This window comes from Eubalaena glacialis, chromosome 2, assembly GCF_028564815.1.
Source record: "Eubalaena glacialis isolate mEubGla1 chromosome 2, mEubGla1.1.hap2.+ XY, whole genome shotgun sequence".
In the NCBI taxonomy this organism is placed as follows: Eukaryota; Metazoa; Chordata; class Mammalia; order Artiodactyla; family Balaenidae; genus Eubalaena; species Eubalaena glacialis.
In genome coordinates this window covers 73,758,651-73,777,245 of record NC_083717.1, presented here as the reverse complement: position 1 = coordinate 73,777,245, position 18,595 = coordinate 73,758,651, and the positions used below count along the sequence as shown (strand labels likewise).

Below are 18,595 nucleotides of genomic sequence, written 5' to 3'. Positions count from 1 at the left end.
GGATAAGAACATAACTCTACAGAAAACTACCTTCCTCTAATTTACTACAGATTTAAGATACAGCTTTTAATACTTTCAAAACACTTGTTCTTGATATTTTGAAATCTGTTAAATTCAAAGATAAATCAAAATAATTAGAGAATATAATGAAAGTATCACTAAAAGTTGTAAATTCCTAGAAAAGCTGTAGAAAGATTACACATAAAAATAAAACAGCTATTTGTAGCAATAGCTGATTTTAGGAAATTCACCCTGTGACTTGAGAATAGTATTTCACAGGTTCCACAGAAATTTTAAATAAGGTCACTTTACCAATAGACTAAGTTCTCCCAGTGTGACACCAAATGAAAGAGGCCGCTTTGGATCTGTTACCTATCAAAGAAAAAAAGGTGACATTAAAATATACTGACAGTGAGGGTAAATCCATTCTCCACTCTACAATAGGCAACATAGGACAATGAGTTTAAAAGTAACGTAACCAAATGGATTTGTGGAAAAGAAAGGGAAGGAAGACAGTAACATGGCTGGGATTTTCCATATTTTGTAGGCATGACACTAACATGATACTTTCCTAGTGGAACTATTTTCTTACTAGAAGTGAGAAGATTCACTAACTAGCACTAAACAGACTCTTGTCTACATAGTTTAAAAGAGACAGTCTCTTTATGTATATACCATTAAAGATGTTCTCCATAGATAAATAAAACAAGGAGTTGTAGATAAAACCGTGCCACTAAATTATTTTTAAAACATTTAAGATTTTCACATTTAGAAATGTGAACTGTCTCTTTAAGCCTTTAATTTCCCGGACACTTTAAAAATGGTTTGTTAGAAGATGCTTGAAGATTCTTAACATTTAATTTCCTCAATCCCTTAACTCAAAATATGCCAATGTTAAACTTCTGATCTATTTCTCATCTTCAATACCTAAATTATATTTATACACAGTGCTTAAACTGTGCCATGGTGTGTACGATGTCATTGTTTTCAACATCTCAAAGATGTCCAAAAGTCAGTGTTTTTTGGTCATGAAAGAAAATAGGGAAACTAGAGAGAGGAGAAAAATCATGTTCTAAATCATCCACCAGAGACTTGAGTTTAGTCACCTAAATGCATGCTCTGGTATAGCTGCAAAGCACAAAGAGCTTTGTGAGCTTTGTTTTTAATATTAGATATATTACGATTTGTGGCAAAATGTATTTCCCTTCATTCCCATATTCATCTTTTTATACCTATGGATATCAAGCTCAAAATGACTTGCAGCTATTTCAGAAGGAACTTTAATAAAACACAACTCCTCAGCTGCTAATGCACTACCCATAAATTATTGCTATCATACAAAGAACATCTTTATGATAAATTATTACACTTTCCCTACCCCCATTTCTATATTTTTCACTATCCTTCTAGACACAAAAATTAAGGTAATCACATTGAAAGCGGCAATATAAGGAAGATCCCTTTGTGCTTTTAATATTTTTCCTTTAGATTATTTTAATATATTTTGTCGCTGACACCAATTTAAATGTAATTGATATTACTTGTCCCACTCCTATGCATCTCTGTATTTCTTCATTAAAGAGAAAGAAATAATGTACCGTTCGAATTGTATTTGCTCAATAAAAAAGCTTAGTTTAAGTTTAAACTGAGATTATCATTCACCAACATGCCATTAGCTTTAAGAATAATTCTTTTACTTCCATGATGGGTTGAGTCAATTTTATTTTCCTAAGTTTGTTTTAAACAAGGAGATTTATGAATTTGGTTTTTAGACATTATTTGTTAGCAAAATTCAGTCTAATAACTACAGAAAAACCAAAAGATAAAAGTCAGTGTAAGAGAGAGATGGTGTATCTTGAAAAACTACAAGTGTGTCTTACTGAATATTAAGTTACAAAAGGAACTTATGAGGAAAGTAAAATAAATTCTATATATGGCAGTATGACTTTAATTCAATCCAAACTTAAAGCAAACTAAAAACAAAAAAGAAAGCAAACTCATTTTTGGAAAAGATGAAAAAGCATTTCCAATTTTTTAGGTAAATGAAAAAAATTCAAGGCTTCTCATGTATGTTTCGAACTTTAAGACAAAGTGCATATTAAGTTCAAAATATTTGTTACATTTTAACTAAAATTAATCAGTAAAATAGATCTTAATCAACTAATGTTAAACTTTTGCTTATAAGTGAAGTGTGGTTTCTAAATATTGCTACACATGTGTGTGAGTAGCTGTGGGTGTTAAAATCCAACATGGTGGAATGTAAAATGAATGAGACTAGCAGCCAACTGACCTGGATTTTAGTCCCCTCTCTACCAACTACCATTATAAACAATTACTTCATCACCTCTGGAAACTAATTTTTTGTCATTATTAAAAAAAATTAGTTCCTTAAAGTTATATTAGTCTAAGTCTTTAAACAAAATTCAAAATAAATGATAGAGAAAAATCCAAAAATCTCTTAAATTAGCTTTAGAAAGGAACATATGGCAGTTTTATGATATATGTACACACATTAATGCCGGATGAAAAAAGCCTAACACAAGGAAGGAGATATGGTAGTGCACTAATCAGAAAAAAAAATCTATCTTAGATTTAAAATTGCTATTTATGGGCAAATCAAGAATTAATGTCATAAAATACACACTTAATTACTAACTTAAACCAAGTAAACTAAGTTACTTACATCATCTTCATATTTAATGTGAATGTCTGTGATTTTTACTTGTACATTTTTAATTACTTGAGTTGCCAATTTTTCCAACAACGTATCCTTTTTGGCTTCTTTTGGTTTATCTATAAAAAACAGGAAAATACAAGTTCAAGAGTTGAAATTCTCAAACAGAGGGCAGAGAGCAGAAGCAAGAAGAACTACAATTCTGCAGCCTGTGGAAGGAAAACCACATTCACAGAAAGATAGACAAAATGAAAAGGCAAAGGACTTTGTACCAGATGAAGGAACAAGATAAAACCCCAGAAAAACAACTAAATGAAGTGGAGAAAGGCAACCTTCCAGAACAAGAACTCAGAATAATGATAGTGAAGATGATCCTGGATCTCAGAAAAAGAATAGAGGCAAAGATCGAGAAGATGCAAGAAATGTTTAACAAAGACCTAGAAGAATTAAAGAACAGACACCTAGAAGAATTAAAGAACAAACAATCAGAGGTGAACAATACAATAATTGAAATGAAAAATACACTAGAAGGAATCAATAGCAGAATAAGTGAGGCAGAAGAACGGATAAGTGACCTGGAAGACAGAATGGTGGAATTCACTGCCTCAGAAGAGAATAAAGAAAAAAGAATGAAAAGAAATCAAGACAGTCTAAGAGACCTCTGGGACAACATTAAACGCAACAACATTCACATTATAGGGGTCCCAGAAGAAGAAGAGAGACAGAAAGGACTTGAGAAAATATTTTAAGACTTTATACTCGAAAACTTCCCTAACATGGGAAACGAAATAGCCACCCAAGTCCCAGAAGCACAGAGAGTCCCAGGCAGGATAAACCCAAGGAGAAACATGCTAACACACACAGTAATAAAATTGACAAAAATCAAAGACAAAGAAAAATTATTGAAAGCAACAAGGGAAAAATGACAAATAACATACAAGGGAACTCCCATAAGGTTAACAGCTGATTTCTCAGCAGAAACTCTACAAGCCAGAAGGGAATGGCACTATAAATTTAAAGTGATGAAAGATAAGAACCTACAACCAAGATTACTCTACCCAGCAAGGATCTCATTCAGATTCGACAGAGAGATCAAAAGCTTTACCAACAAGCAAAAGCTAAGAGAAATCAGCACCACCAAACCAGCTCTACAACAAATGCTAAAGGAACTTCTCTAAGTGGGAAACACAAGAGAAGAAAAGGACCTACAAAAACAAACCCAAAACAATTAAGAAAATGGCAACAGGAACATACATATCGATAATTACCTTAAATGTGAATAGGTTAAATGCTCCAACCAAAAGACACAGGCTGGCTGAATGGACACAAAAACAAGACCCATATATATGCTGTCTACAAGAGACCCACTTCAGACCTACAGACACATACAGACTGAAAGTGAGGGGATGGAAAAAGATTTTCCATGCCAATGGAAATCAAAAGAAAGCTGCAGTACCAATACTCATATCACATAAAATAGACTTTAAAATAAAGAATGTTACAAGAGACAAGGAAGGACACTACACAATGATCAAGGGATCAATCCGAGAAGAAGATATAACAATTATAAATATATATACACCCAACATAGGAGCACTTCAATACATAAGGCAACTGCTAACAGCTCTAAAAGAGGAAATAGACAGTAACACAATAATAGTGGGGGACTTTAACACCTCACTTACACCAATGGACAGATCGTCGAAACAAAATATTCATCAGGAAACACAAGCTTTAAATGACACAATACACCGGATAGATTTAATTGATATTTATAGGACATTCCATCCAAAAACAGCAGATTACACTTTCTTCTCAAGTGCACAAGGAACATTCTCCAGGATAGATCACATCTTGGGTCACAAATCAAGCCTCGGTAAATTTAAGAAAACTGAAATCATTTCAAACATCTTTTCCAACCACAACGCTATGAGATTAAAAATCAATCACAGGGGAAAAAAACGTAAAAAACACAAACACATGAAGGCTAAACAATACATTACTAAATAACCATGAGATCACTGAAGAAATCAAAGAGGAAATCAAAAAATACCTAGAGACAAATTACAATGAAAACACGACGATCCAAAACCTATGGGATGCAGCAAAAGAAGTTCTAAGAGGGAAGTTTATAGCAATACAATCCTACCTCAAGAAACAAGAAAAATCTCAAATAAACAATCTAACTTTACACCTAAAGGAACTAGACAAAGAAGAACAATCAAAACCCAAAGTTAGCAGAAGGAAAGAAATCATAAAGATCAGAGCAGAAATAAATGAAATAGAAACAAAGAAAACAATAACAAAGATCAATAAAACTAAAAGCTGGTTCTTCGAGTAGATAAACAAAACTGATAAACCTTTAGCCAGACTCATCAAGAAAAAGAGGGAGAGGACTCAAATCAATAAAATTAGAAATGAAAAAGGAGAAGTTACAACAAACACTGCAGAAATACAAAGTGTCATAAGAGACTACTACAAGCAACACTATGCCAATAAAATGGACAACCTGGAAGAAAGGGACAAATTCTTAGAAAGGTATAACCTTCCAAGACTGAACCAGGAAGAAATAGAAAATATGAACAGACCAATCACAAGTAATGAAATTGAAACTGTGATTAAAAATCTTCCAACAAACAAAAGTCCAGGACCAGATGGCTTCACAGGTGAATTCTACCAAACATTTAGAGAAGAGCTAACACCCATCTTTCTCAAACTCTTCCAAAAAACTGCAGAGGAAAGAACACTCCCAAACTCATTCTATGAGGCCACCATAACCCTGATACCAAAACCAGACAAAGATACTAAAAGAAAATTACAGACCAGTATCACTGACGAATATAGATGCAAAAATCCTCAACAAAATATTAGCAAACAGAATCCAACAACACATTAAAAGGATCATAGACCATGATCAAGTGGGATTTATCCCAGGGATGCAAGGATTCTTCAATATACGCAAATCAATCAATGTGATACACCACATTAACAAATTGAAGAATAAAAACCATATGATCATCTCAATAGGTGCAGAAAAAGCTTTTGACAAAATTCAACACCCATTTATGATAAAAACTCTCCAGAAAGTGGGCATAGAGGGAACCTCCCTCAACATAATAAAGGCCATATACGACAAGCCCACAGCAAACATCATTCTCAATTGTGAAAAACTGAAAGCATTTCCTCTTCGATCAGGAACAAGACAAGGATGTCCACTCTCGCCACTATTATTCAACATAGTTTTGGAAGTCCTAGCCACGGCAATCAGAGAAGAAAAAGAAATAAAAGGAATCCAAATCAGAAAAGAAGAAGTAAAACCATTACTGTTTGCAGATGATCTGATACTATACATAGATAATCCTAAAGATGCCACCAGAAAACTACTAGAGCTAATCAATGAATTTGGTAAAGTTGCCAGATACAAAATTAATACACAGAAATCTCTTGCATTCCTATACACTAACAACGAAATATCAGAAAGAGAAATTAAGGAAACAATCCCATTCACCATTGCAACCAAAAGAATAAAATACCTAGGAATAAACCTACCTAAGGAGGTAAAAGACCTATACTCAGAAAACTATAAGACACTGATGAAAGAAATCAAAGATGACACAAACAGATGGAGAGATATACCATGCTCCTGGACTGGAAGAATCAATATTGTGAAAATGACTATACTACCCAAAGCAATCTACAGATTCAATGCAATACCTATCAAATTACCAATGGCATTTTCTACAGAACTAGACAAAAAAATCTTAAAATTTGTATGGAAACACAAAAGACCCCAAATAGCAATAGCAATCTTGAGAAAGAAAAACAGAGCTGGAGGAATTAGGCTCTCTGACTTCATACTATACTACAAAGCTACAGTAAACAAGACAATATGGTACTGGCACAAAAACAGAAATATAGATCCATGGAACAGGATAGAAAGCCCAGAGATAATCCCACACACCTATGGTCAACCAATCTATGACAAAGGAGGCAAGGATATACAATGGAGAAAAGACAGTCTCTTCAATAAGTGGTGCTGGGAAAACTGGACAGCTACATGTAAAAGAATGAAATTAGAACACTCCTTAACACCATACACAAAAATAAACTCAAAATGGATTACAGACCTAAAGGTAAGACCGGACACTATAAAACCCTTAGAGGAAAACATAGGAAGAACACTCTTTGACATAAATCACAGCAAGATCTTTTTTGATCCACCTCCTAGAGTAATGCAAATAAAAACAAAAATAAACAAATAGGACGTAATGAAACGTAAAAGCTTTTGCTAAGCAAAGGGAACTACAAACAAGACTAAAAGACAACCCTCAGAATGGGAGAAAATATTGGCAAACAAATCAACAAAGGATTAATCTCCAAAATATATAAACAGCTCAAGCAGCTCAATATTAAGAAAACAAACCAAATCAAATAATGGACAGAAGACCTAAATAGACATTTCTCCAGAGAAGACATACAGATGGCCAAGAAGCACAACGAAAGCTGCTCAACATCACTAATTATTAGAGAAATGCAAATCAAAACTACAGTGAGGTATCACCTCACACCAGTTAGAACGGGCAACATCAGAAAATCTACAAACAACAAATGCTGGAGAGGGTGTGGAGAAAAGGGAACCCTCTTGCACTGCTGGTGGCAATGTAAATTGATACAGCCACTATGGAGAGCAGTATGGAGGTTCCTTAAAAAACTAAAAATAGAATTACCATATGACCCAGCAATCCCACTACTGGGCATATACCCAGAGAAAACCATAATTCAAAAAGACACATGCACCCCAATGTTCACTGCAGCACTATTTACAATAGCCAGGTCATGGAAGCAACCTAAATGCCCATCGACAGACGAATGGATAAAGAAGATGTGGTACATATATACGAGGGCATATTACTCAGCCATAAAAAGGAACAAAAGTGGGTCATTTATAGAGACATGGATGATCTAGAGATTGTCATACAGAGTGAAGTAAGTCAGAAAGAGAAAAACAAATATCGTATATTAATGCATATATGTGGAACCTAGAAAAATGGTACAGATGAACCAGTTTGCAGGGCAGAAATAGAGACACACATGTAGAGAACAAATGTATGGACACCAAGGCGGGGAAGTGGCGGGGGGTGGTGGTGGTGGGAGGAACTGGGAGATTGGGATTGACATATATACACTAATATGTATAAAATAGATAACTAATAAGAACCTGCTGTATAAAAAATAAATAAAATAAAATTCAAAAAAAAAAAAGAGTTGAAGTTCTCACATAGTTCATAATCAATGACCAAACGATAGCTAAGGCACTACTCAATGGAAATTACAACCTATTCCAGTGTCCTTCTATTATTTTAGATTTTAATATGCATTTCCAACTTAAAACTTATTTTTGAAGTTACATTGTAATCTAACATTCATTTGACCTTTGAAGACAGAAATCAAGTGGCAATGTGTATAAATAACACATGGCAATAAAAACTACTTTTACCTACCTTTTGAGCGATCAAGACCTTTAAAATGTTTCTTAAAATGTTTTTTGTGCTTTTTACGTTTACGTCCTTCTCAGTGGAAGCATTTTAGTGAGAAAAGGATAAAATTCAAGTTAGCAGACTAGAGGACAGAAAAGAAAACAAGAGACTTCTTCCTGACAGCAAATTTTGGTACAACTCACCTTACTTTATTCTAAACTGATCTGTTATTTCAATACAAGTAGAAATTCACAAACCTTCTTTAGTCTAGAATAACCTTCTTTAATCTAGAAAATAACTTGGCAGGTGCAATTATACAAAAATTGGGTAAAATATCCATACAGAATGCCCTTTATAATATTTATGACTGTTTACACCATGAAGTTTAATTTCTCATTTCAGCGTTACCAAAATATTGGAAATGTAATAATGACAGAATAAAAAGACTTTCAGAGAAAGGTTTTGATAAGTGTGTGGTAGGAACACAGGAACACAAATGAAATGAATGGGTAGGCTGCCGACAGATGACTTCCTCTGGATGATACACCTCACAAGCAGAATCCTTTAATAACTTGAGGACATAAAGAATACAAAAAGGGCAAAAAAAGTACATGGACTTCTACACTGAAATTAGCTTAATAATTCCTTTAACACCTCATCCACTTTTATTTGGCACTGCCTCACTTCATGGCATTAACCCAAACCTATCTTACCCAACTTACAAATCGTTACATTCAACTGCCTATTACACATCAACTCCAGTCCACACTCTTGGGGCAGCCTCTGTATGGTCTCCCCTGCCTCCAGTCTCCACTGTTACCTCCAACCTAACATCCTTCTATACCGCCACCAGACTTACATATTCTAAAATACTATTCAGGCCTGTTAATTCCCTGCTCAAAATTCTTTTAAAGTCTCTCTGCAGCCTGCCAGATAAAATGAGAAAGTGTTTGCATGACACAAAGGTCCTTTCATGATCCGACCCCTATCGCCCTGTCCTGTTCTATCTCCTGCCACTCATCCTTGCACTGGATACTACTTATACTTTCCAAAACAAACCATAACTTTCTAATGCCTAATGCCTCTACAGGTTTCATTCCCTGAACTTGGTTTCCTCTCCCTGAAGTTCTTTACCAGGCAAATTCCTAGGAGGCTTCCAAATCTCAGATCCAGCACTACAGCCTGTGTGAAGCCTTCTTTGACTCTTCCAAGCATCTCCAAGGCCATCTACCACTGCACCTTATATAGACTTCCATTAAGCAGTGATTACACTGTATTTGAAGTGTTTGCACAACTGTCCTGTTACCAGGCAGGAATCTTCATCAGGACAGGAATTATCCTAACATCTAGGCACAAAGCACATGATACGTATCTGTTCAAATGAATCAAAAAAATCCACATCTGAACATTATAATAAAAATATAAGCTCAGTTAATGTTACATATATTTGAGAGAACATACATGATATTTAGCTTGAAATTTTAAATTTGTTCTTCCTTGATATTTTAAAGCAAATTGTCCTGCCACTACAAAAAACTAAGAATCAAATCCTGGATTTTAAGAATAAAACCCTAAGTTTCAAGAAGAAAATATTTAATAAACATATAAGAAAATCTGGACTTTGCTATTACCAGTAGTTGTCACAGTGATGTTCCCTAAGTCTTTTTCATTTATAAATTAAACATTCAGAAAAAGACTAAGTTTTCAAAGAACTACCATGTGAAAAGAAACAGCTAAGAAAGCCAGAGTAGCCCTGAAAACCATCCCACTTAAGTAGAAAGCTTTCGGAGACAGGAGTTCCGCTGCCTGGGTTTAGAATCTACCATAACTCACTCTTCTCACCTGACCTCCTATTATCTTTCTGGTTTCACATTTGTTCTAGCACCTTGTTCTGTCTTTGATCTCAGCGTTAGATGCACCATGTTTAAACATCTTCAAATAGTTGCAAAATCTAATCTGAGTACTACATATTTCTTTAGAGAGAGTTTGTTTAATCAGATGGACAATAAATTCATGATCCCCAGTCACTCTCTAAAGCAGTTCTCAAATGTTTTGGCCTCAGGGTTCCTTTAACACACTTACAATTTAAGAACCTTAAACAGCTTTTCATTAGTGTGGGTTACAGCTATTGATATTTACCATATTGGAGATCAACACTGAAAATCTTTTTAATATTAACTCATTAAAAAACCCATTATGTGATAGTACAGTTAACATGTATTTATGAAAAATAACTATATCTTCCAAACAAAAAGTTGTAGTGAGAAGAGTGGCATGGTTTTACAATCTTACAAATGTCTTTAATGTCTGGCTTAGTAGAAGACTGCTGGATTCAAATATATGCTTCTGCCTTTGCTCTTTTGGTACATGTTGTTTAGACTGAAGTATGTGAAGAAAATCTGACCTAACTACAGATATGTAATACGAAAAGGAAGGAACATCTTCACGGTCTTTTCATGCAATTATGGATACTACACCAAACTCAACTAGTGATAGCTTCTTAAAGTTGCACCTTGTTAACTGAAACTCTATCAGTGTATCTTTCGTCTGAATTAAAATCAGTCTACCTTGCTCTTTTATACATTCATAATTTTTTACCACGCACTGATAATATGGAAATATTGCTTCATTGAATTATGCAGATCTTATAAACACTGAGTCACTTTATTATTTAATATCAAAAATCACATTGTTAATACCACCACAAATCTCATCAGAAAAGTCTTTTAAGTATGGGAAGCCATCAAGCTCAAAGAAGCAAATACAAATTCTCCAAAATTCTAATTTTTGTTCAGAAACTCAAATCTTTTTGCTGGCAACAAACACTGTCAGTTGTTTTCTCTTAAAGTTGTATTGTTGAAATGTCTACCAAACACCCAAATCTGAGTAATAATAGTCTGTCAGCCATTCTTCCAAATAAAATGGCTTTCCATGAAAAAAGCAACTGGTTCCACTGACAACCCAAACAACTGCACAAGTATTTTTCCTTGAGACAATTATCCTGCTTCAGTCTGCAGAAGTACCTTGTGTATGCTTCCTCTTTTGTCACAAAACTTCAAAGACACATATGCTCAAAAGCTGTAATTTATTAAAATTAAATTTTTTCTATTTCATCAATGACATTCTTAAGTAAAATTGGTTTTTCCATTTTGTTTTGTTTTTTACTGTGAGTGATTGGTAAGGAACAATACAATGGCTCCTAATAGTATAGTTTAGTGCCACTGCCTCGATTCATGCTAAGGCAGCCAGCAATTTTACACAACATTGCTTTTGCACCATCAGCACCAATGTCAACACAGTGAAACATCAAATAATGTCTTAGCATTATTATGAAAATAGTTTTGACTTTTTGAAAACCACTGCTCTAGAAGTTTTGGGTTTTTTGTTTGTTTGTCTGTTTTTTAACGAGGAAGGAATGTACACTCAGAAACTGAAAAAAATGAAAGGATTATAAAGTACACACAAAGTCCTGGACAACTAAATAAAGATATCATCAACAAAATTATTCTCATTTCAGAATCATCAAATTCTAGGCCTAGTTTTTTTATCCAGGCTAATATACCTTTTTGGAATAAAAGGAAACTCTGAATCAATGAGGTTTTACTTTACAGTGACCTCTGTCTGTTTTGTTTTGTTTTTAGCAATGCTGCCCAATGATTTTGTTACATGTTTGAATGGGCCAGTGGAATTCATTTGTATTCTGGAGGCAGGTTGCTCCTAGTAGGATCAGAAAACACTGCCCCTGGCAGACTACAGAAAGCTGGTTCAATTACAACCTACAAAACGGGACAGTGAACCATGAGTATCTCCATGCTATCTTTTATATTAAACAAAGTGACTCGAAGACAAATTAACATAGTCAGCCACACTTACTCAAAGGGCAGATTTGTACAAAGAGAAACTCCTTTCAGGGTAATTTCATTCAATGCTGTGAAATCTGCATGCAGATTTTAAAATTATTATTTTAATGTGCTTGGTAAACTTCCTAGGATACAAAAGAATCCTACTGTTAAATCCTAAAGCAGTCAGCCTTCAAATTTGCCTTTTGTGAGGCTGTCCAGGACAGTAGTCTACAGGTGCCTCCAAAGCTACTGCAGAGGTGAAGCAAATCAGGGAGGACATGAGAAGAAAGTCACAGAAACATCTCTTATCAAGGTTCTAAATAAAGTCTCACTCAAAAACTAAAAGGTTCCATTTTATTGCTTTTTACAAAGTCTGAAAAGCACTGCTATAGGAGAGGAATTGCTTAATTGAGAAACTACTATTCTACAGAACTAAAGTCAAAAAGGCAGTCCAGATTTGAAAGTTATCTATAGATCAAACTGTAAGCTTCATAAGGGCAGTGGATTGTGTCTGTTTCACCTCATGAATATTCACCATCCAGCATAGTGCTTGCTACTAGAAGACATTAAGTATTTGGTGAATGAATAAATGCAGAAGGTAGAGAAAAGGAAATGATGGTAAAGGGGAAAAACATGAATTACATTTCCATATTTTCTAAAAGGATGACACGTCATATGAACTCCATTAAAAGCACAAGCATGGATAAGAATATAATTTTGTATGTAGCTGAATATAATTAACCATGCATACCCACCAGGCTTGATGTCCTTGTAAACAAAGTTTTCCAAGCCATATATGAACTCCCCTGAATGTGCGCCTGCATCCGCATGGCAGCAATAACCAAAATGCAAAGCGTTTAAAAGACACCTTTAATTTTACACATAAATATGTCTAAACTTAATTCAAAGAATTAGAAATCATGTAACAGAACAAGTAAAATCCAGTGACACCAAAACAACTTACTTCTAAGGAAGTATTTTCAGTGATACCATTTTCATTCTTTCAACATATAAACTTTGTTTTCATAACATTAAAACAAAAATTCTTAATAATTAAAATTATAATAATAATTTCAAATTAAGCAAAACAGACAAATATCAATTATGGCTAATGTCTCATTGATTTGCCAAATTTTCAAAGAAAGCAAAAATCTGCTGTTTTGGTTCCCTTTTTCCCCACCATTTTGCCCATTTTCAGAATGAAATATTGCTGTGATATTTACGCTAATTCTAGAGTCAGCTGAAATGAATTCATCTTACTTTAGTGTACGTTCCCTTTCAGACACATTGTCTGAATCCTTTCTATCCATTCTTGTCAGTGATGGCTAGGTAGCACCATCTTCCATTTCCCTCCTCAAATCCAGCCTAGACACCACTACAAGCTTACCTTCCTAAAACACAGCTGTGATCACATCACTCTCCAGATTTTTTTTAAAAAAGTAAAACTTACTTTCTCACTGACTACCAATTAAAGTCCATTATAAACCAGAGTCAAGAGCCAGACTGAGTTCAAATTCTAGCTCTGTCATTTTCTAGCAGCATAACCTAGAACAAGTTATTTAACTTCCAGCTTTCTCAACTATATAATGGGAACAATAAAAGCCTTTATATCACAGAATTATGACTATTAAATGAGTAAGCTGACATAAAGCATTTTGAAGAGTGACCCGCAAATAGTAAATTCTCAATAATTATTATCATCACCATCATGGCATTCAAATCTCTTAAAACTGACCTAAACTTAGCTTTCCAACTCACGTCCAGCTACGCTATGAAACTTCCAAATTCTTAGCTGCTCCCCATACATGCTCTACATTTTTTCATTTCACTGTCCCCTTTACCTAGAATGCCCTCTCTCCTTTCTGCATACTCATCCTTTAGACTCAGCTGAAATATATACCTTCACAGTGTCCGCCCTGATCTCTGGCTGAATGTAATATGCCCGTTATGAACTCCCGTAACACTCTTATCTATACCTCTTTGATGAGACGCAACATTCTCTCCTATTTATCACTATACATGAAGTCTTTCAACAGTAGGCTGCAAGAATTTTCTAATTTTTGTGTTTCCAACAATCTGTTGAACAGAATGGCATCAGACTTCTCAAAAGTACTTGGAAGTTAGAAGATTTTGCCTTCAAAATTCTAATTTTAAACCCAGCATTCTATCCCCAGCCAAATCAAACAAGTATGGAAGTAAATTACAAATCTTTCAGACTTGAAAGGATTTTTAAAATTATATCCAGTGTATCTTTTCTTAAAAGCTATTAGAAATGTTCTAGCAAAACAAAGGAACAAACTAACAAAGAACCAAAGGCAAGGGATCCAATGAATTAAAACAGAAGAGCAGTGAAGACCAGTTCCAGGATGACAATTATGTAGCAGAACTAAAAAAACAACCAGTTCAGAGAAAGATCTCCAAGAGGGACAGGGGGACAGGGAGAGGACCAACAAATGGGTTTGGCCAATTGGAAAATAACACTGATAGTCATATGATAGATAGATTTCATGTAGTACACAAAAAGAACTGAAGATAAATTTACAAAGAACACCAGGCAAATAGGAAAGAAGCATTTACAAATTCAAGAAAAACAAAAGGCTACATAGCAAAGGAAATATAATCACAGTACATTATTTGACCTATGCAGTGAACAATAATTATACTGTCATAGTAATGTAAATTTTGACTCATAATTGGCCAAAAATTATGATATAACCATATTGTGAGAAGACAGAAAGGGGAATTTAGGGTGAAAAAGTTGTAGGAGAGGTGAACTCCTTAACTACTGTAACAGGAAATCCAAGATAGTGCCTTACATTAATACATTAGACAACCACAGAAAGTTAATATTTCTAAAATGATGGTTCCCTCTAAGGAGTGGGTCTAGAGGGTAGAGAATGGTGGAATACGAAATGACATTTTTCATCATAAGTCTTTTTGGAAAAACTATTTGATTTTAGAGTTAATGTTAACTCTAAAATTTTAGGGTTTTTGATAAAATTAACATTTTAAAATACAGAATCTATATAGCATTTGAAAATCTTTTGGTCTCACTAGGAATTTAATATTTCCCTTTACTTTACAATAGCCTTTCCAGGAAAATAAACTCACTACAATGAAATAAAAGAAGAAAAATATCAAGAAAGTTTATTTTTACAGTTAAGCAAGCTCTCTAGAAATGAATTTATAGTTATATTTCAATTTTCTTTTTTTCCCACATAATAGTGGGCAGCACTTTATTTTAACAAATGAAACAAATTAAGTAAAAATACTTTTTTAAAGCAGATCAGCCTGAGGACTCTATTTTCATTTTTATCATCTGGTGCTTATAATTGAATCCCTCTCCTTACCTCCTAGTCTCTATACATACACGATAGTGCTTTTGTGCTTTTAAAATCAAGAAATAAGTGGAAAAATAATAAGTATGAAAAATAAAGTATGGTAATCAAGTCAAAACTATTAATTAATAATGGTGAAATAGAAAGCACCTAAAGGCCAGGGTTGTCTTATCATTCGTACGAATAACATTACATGAACATAGGATCCATATTCACACAAACTAGAAAAAATACTTATATGCAGTCAAGATAATTAAATGTATTTCTTGACAATTAAAGGAAAATAACCTCTATCAACATATTTCCCAATTCCTGAATTCATCTCTTTTATACTCAAAACATTTTTCTGACAAATCTAATGTAATAATGTTAAAACTGAGTTTCACTTTCTGAATTTTAGTTCTACCCAACAAAACCTAAATTTTATCATCCAAAAAGCTACAATGTAATGATTATATATTATATAAGCCTAACAGCCCCATTTACACAAGCTTAATACTACAGATGTTCATCCCCTATAGATTTATCAAATCATCCTTTATAGCCTCTCTGCCAGACACAAACATATAAGTTTCCTAAGTATTGAAAACCCAGGAGTCAAAATTTCATAGGCATTTAATACAAAATGTATAGCAGGTTATCATTTTGCTGATTAATTTGTCAACTACTAAAACAGGAGAGCGTATATACCATGCTTTTTCTTACAGTTCACTGGAAACACTAAAATATTTTTTAAGCAATCACAGCTATTTCCATTCCAAAAATAAATAAATAAATAAGTTTGGGGTTTGTTTCTCAAGAGGGAAAATATAACTTAATTATACATATTATAAATTATTTTAAGTGTATAACTACATGTTACAGCAATATATCCAAGCATATATAAATACACCTATCGATGACTACATATAATTATATACATTTGTGTTAAGAAAACAGATTTAATCGGAATTGATTCAAGAAAGAAATGAAATTTTAGTGCTCTCCAAGCCTTTTTCCTCATTTTTATAAAATTACTTCTAATTAACCAAAATTGAATAAAAAGAAATACTCACACTGAACTGTCATAAAACAAAACCACTACCACTTTGCTTTATTTGGTACATAAAAGTACTAGAAATGAAGAAAACTGTTTTCATGGAAATATAGATCCTTAAGTTTCAGCAGAAACATTAGATATAGTTAAATATGAAAAGCGAAAGGAAAAAACATGTTTAGGCTTTTAAAAAATTCTACCATTAAGATAGCCTCTGTATTTTAAGTATTTTAGTACTTTTTTGTAAAAGAATCAATAATTCTGAATAAGAGAAAAACACTTGTTGCAAAATGAATGAGAATCACTGATAAAGAATTTTAATCAGCAAGCTATTTTTAAGAGAGATTTCTTATTGATTTAAATAAATATCAGCAGCTTAAGCTAGGAAAGATATTATAATATCTAAATGTAATTTTTGTCATTTCTAGCTCAACATTTGCCATATCTTTTAAGAGAGACCAAAGAGAAATGCCTTACATTTCTAGTACCATCTTCTTTCATCACAGAAATATATAAACATGCTACCAAATGACACAAAAATGATGTAAAATGCTATAACTCTCACACCCCAATCTGCAATTGGGGTATGATTTGGCTTGAAAGAGAAAAACAAACTTAGAAAGGCTTGGAAAAGTCCTTCAATTCACCATCCTATAGACTACTCTTTTTCATCCTATCCTTATTGTTGCTCCATAAACCAAATTAAAATAGTCACCAGATTTATTTTTAGATAAAAACAAAACATTAAAACTTGAGACAAGATGTTAAAATGTTGAAATCTGAAAAATCAAGTTTTTAAAACTATCATGTATAATATAAAGAGATAGCTAGGAAAAGAATTACAGCACCATTTCCTCTAAACATTATTTCACTATATTAATATACCAAACCTTATTATCTTTCAACAACACGTGTGAAAATGCAGACAAAGAAACCATTAACCTTTGGGAAAAACAAACAGGCTTGCAAGAACTCAAAGAATTTGGGAAGTCTCCATTAAGTAGCACAGTAGAAATGACTGGTAAGAAAAGTAAGACAATTTAACTGGCAGTGAGATAAAATAATCACAAAGGCAATGATTCCCAAGTGTGAGTCATTAAAATCTTTACAATCAATATTGTGAGATATGATTTTAAAAGAAGATTCTTTCTTTGGAACTACAGCTTATGAAGGCCTACGAAAGAACCCTCTTTACAGAGCATTAAATATATCTAAAATGTAGGTATATGTACATTTATCTAAAACATAAACTTATTGTACCTTTCTCTGCTGCTTTTTGAAGGGCTTCTTCAATTCGGCATAATTCTTTCTGTTTAATATCTTGCAAGGATTTTTCTTCCTTTTCAGCATCATATTTAATACCTAAAAATGTATAGTTAATTCACACGTCAAGAATGGCAATTAATAAATAAACAAATAAGAAAAATTCAGCCTCATTATAATATTGTATTGTGTGTGTAATAAGTAATTTTTTTAAGTCAAAAAACATTTACATTCTTTAGATTGGTTTTACAAAAAGCTTAAACATAAATGATTCCTATTTATTTACAAAGCTTATATCAAAAGGAAAAGGACAGAAGGAAAGGAATTAAAGGGAGAAAGAAGATAGGAAAAAGGATATTTGGGGAAAAGGGTGAGTAGAAAGGTGAAAGGGAGGAACAAAGAGAAGGCAGAAAGTATACCAAAAAATTTCCAGTAATTATATCTGAGTGGTAAAATTTTGAGTAACTACAAAAAACATGTAATATACAATACCCGCTGGTATCAATGTAAGTTTGATGAAAAGACTTTCAGAAAGTAATTCAAGAACATGTATCAACAATCATAAAACATATATATCCTTTTAATCTAGTAATCTCATTTCTGATCATGTATCCGAAGGAAGTAACACAAAATGAGTAAGGTATCTATAAGAAGGAGGAGTTTATAATGTTCACTGTAATAGCAAAAAACAGTTGGCAGACCAAAACGGAATATCATATAGCCTTTCAAAATTGTCACTATCACCATGAAAACTGTGAAACATATCAAAAATATATATATTAACCAAAAAAGCCAGATCCATGTTGTATATATAGTGTGATAAATGCTACATCAAATCAAGTAAAGACTGGAAAACAAAAGGTAAAAATAAAAATTGTTTCTTTTATGGTTGAGAAAATATAAGTAATTTTTCCCTAAAATACCCAAACTTTTCTTAACATTATATTGTACTCAAACTGAAAAAA

At 33.2% G+C, this 18,595-nt stretch overlaps 1 protein-coding gene across 1 annotated transcript in view; it reads right to left on the bottom strand.

The window, feature by feature from the left end:
• The window catches only part of VPS13C (vacuolar protein sorting 13 homolog C), a 181,271-nt gene that overhangs the window by 140,611 nt on the left and 22,065 nt on the right, over positions 1 to 18,595 (bottom strand). The window contains exons 5-7 of the mRNA XM_061180247.1: positions 17,628 to 17,729; positions 2,684 to 2,793; positions 313 to 372 (exon numbers count right to left, since the gene is read on the bottom strand). Of these exons, the coding sequence (XP_061036230.1) occupies positions 313 to 372; positions 2,684 to 2,793; positions 17,628 to 17,729 (272 nt within the window). The remainder of the gene's footprint in view (positions 1 to 312; positions 373 to 2,683; positions 2,794 to 17,627; positions 17,730 to 18,595) is intronic.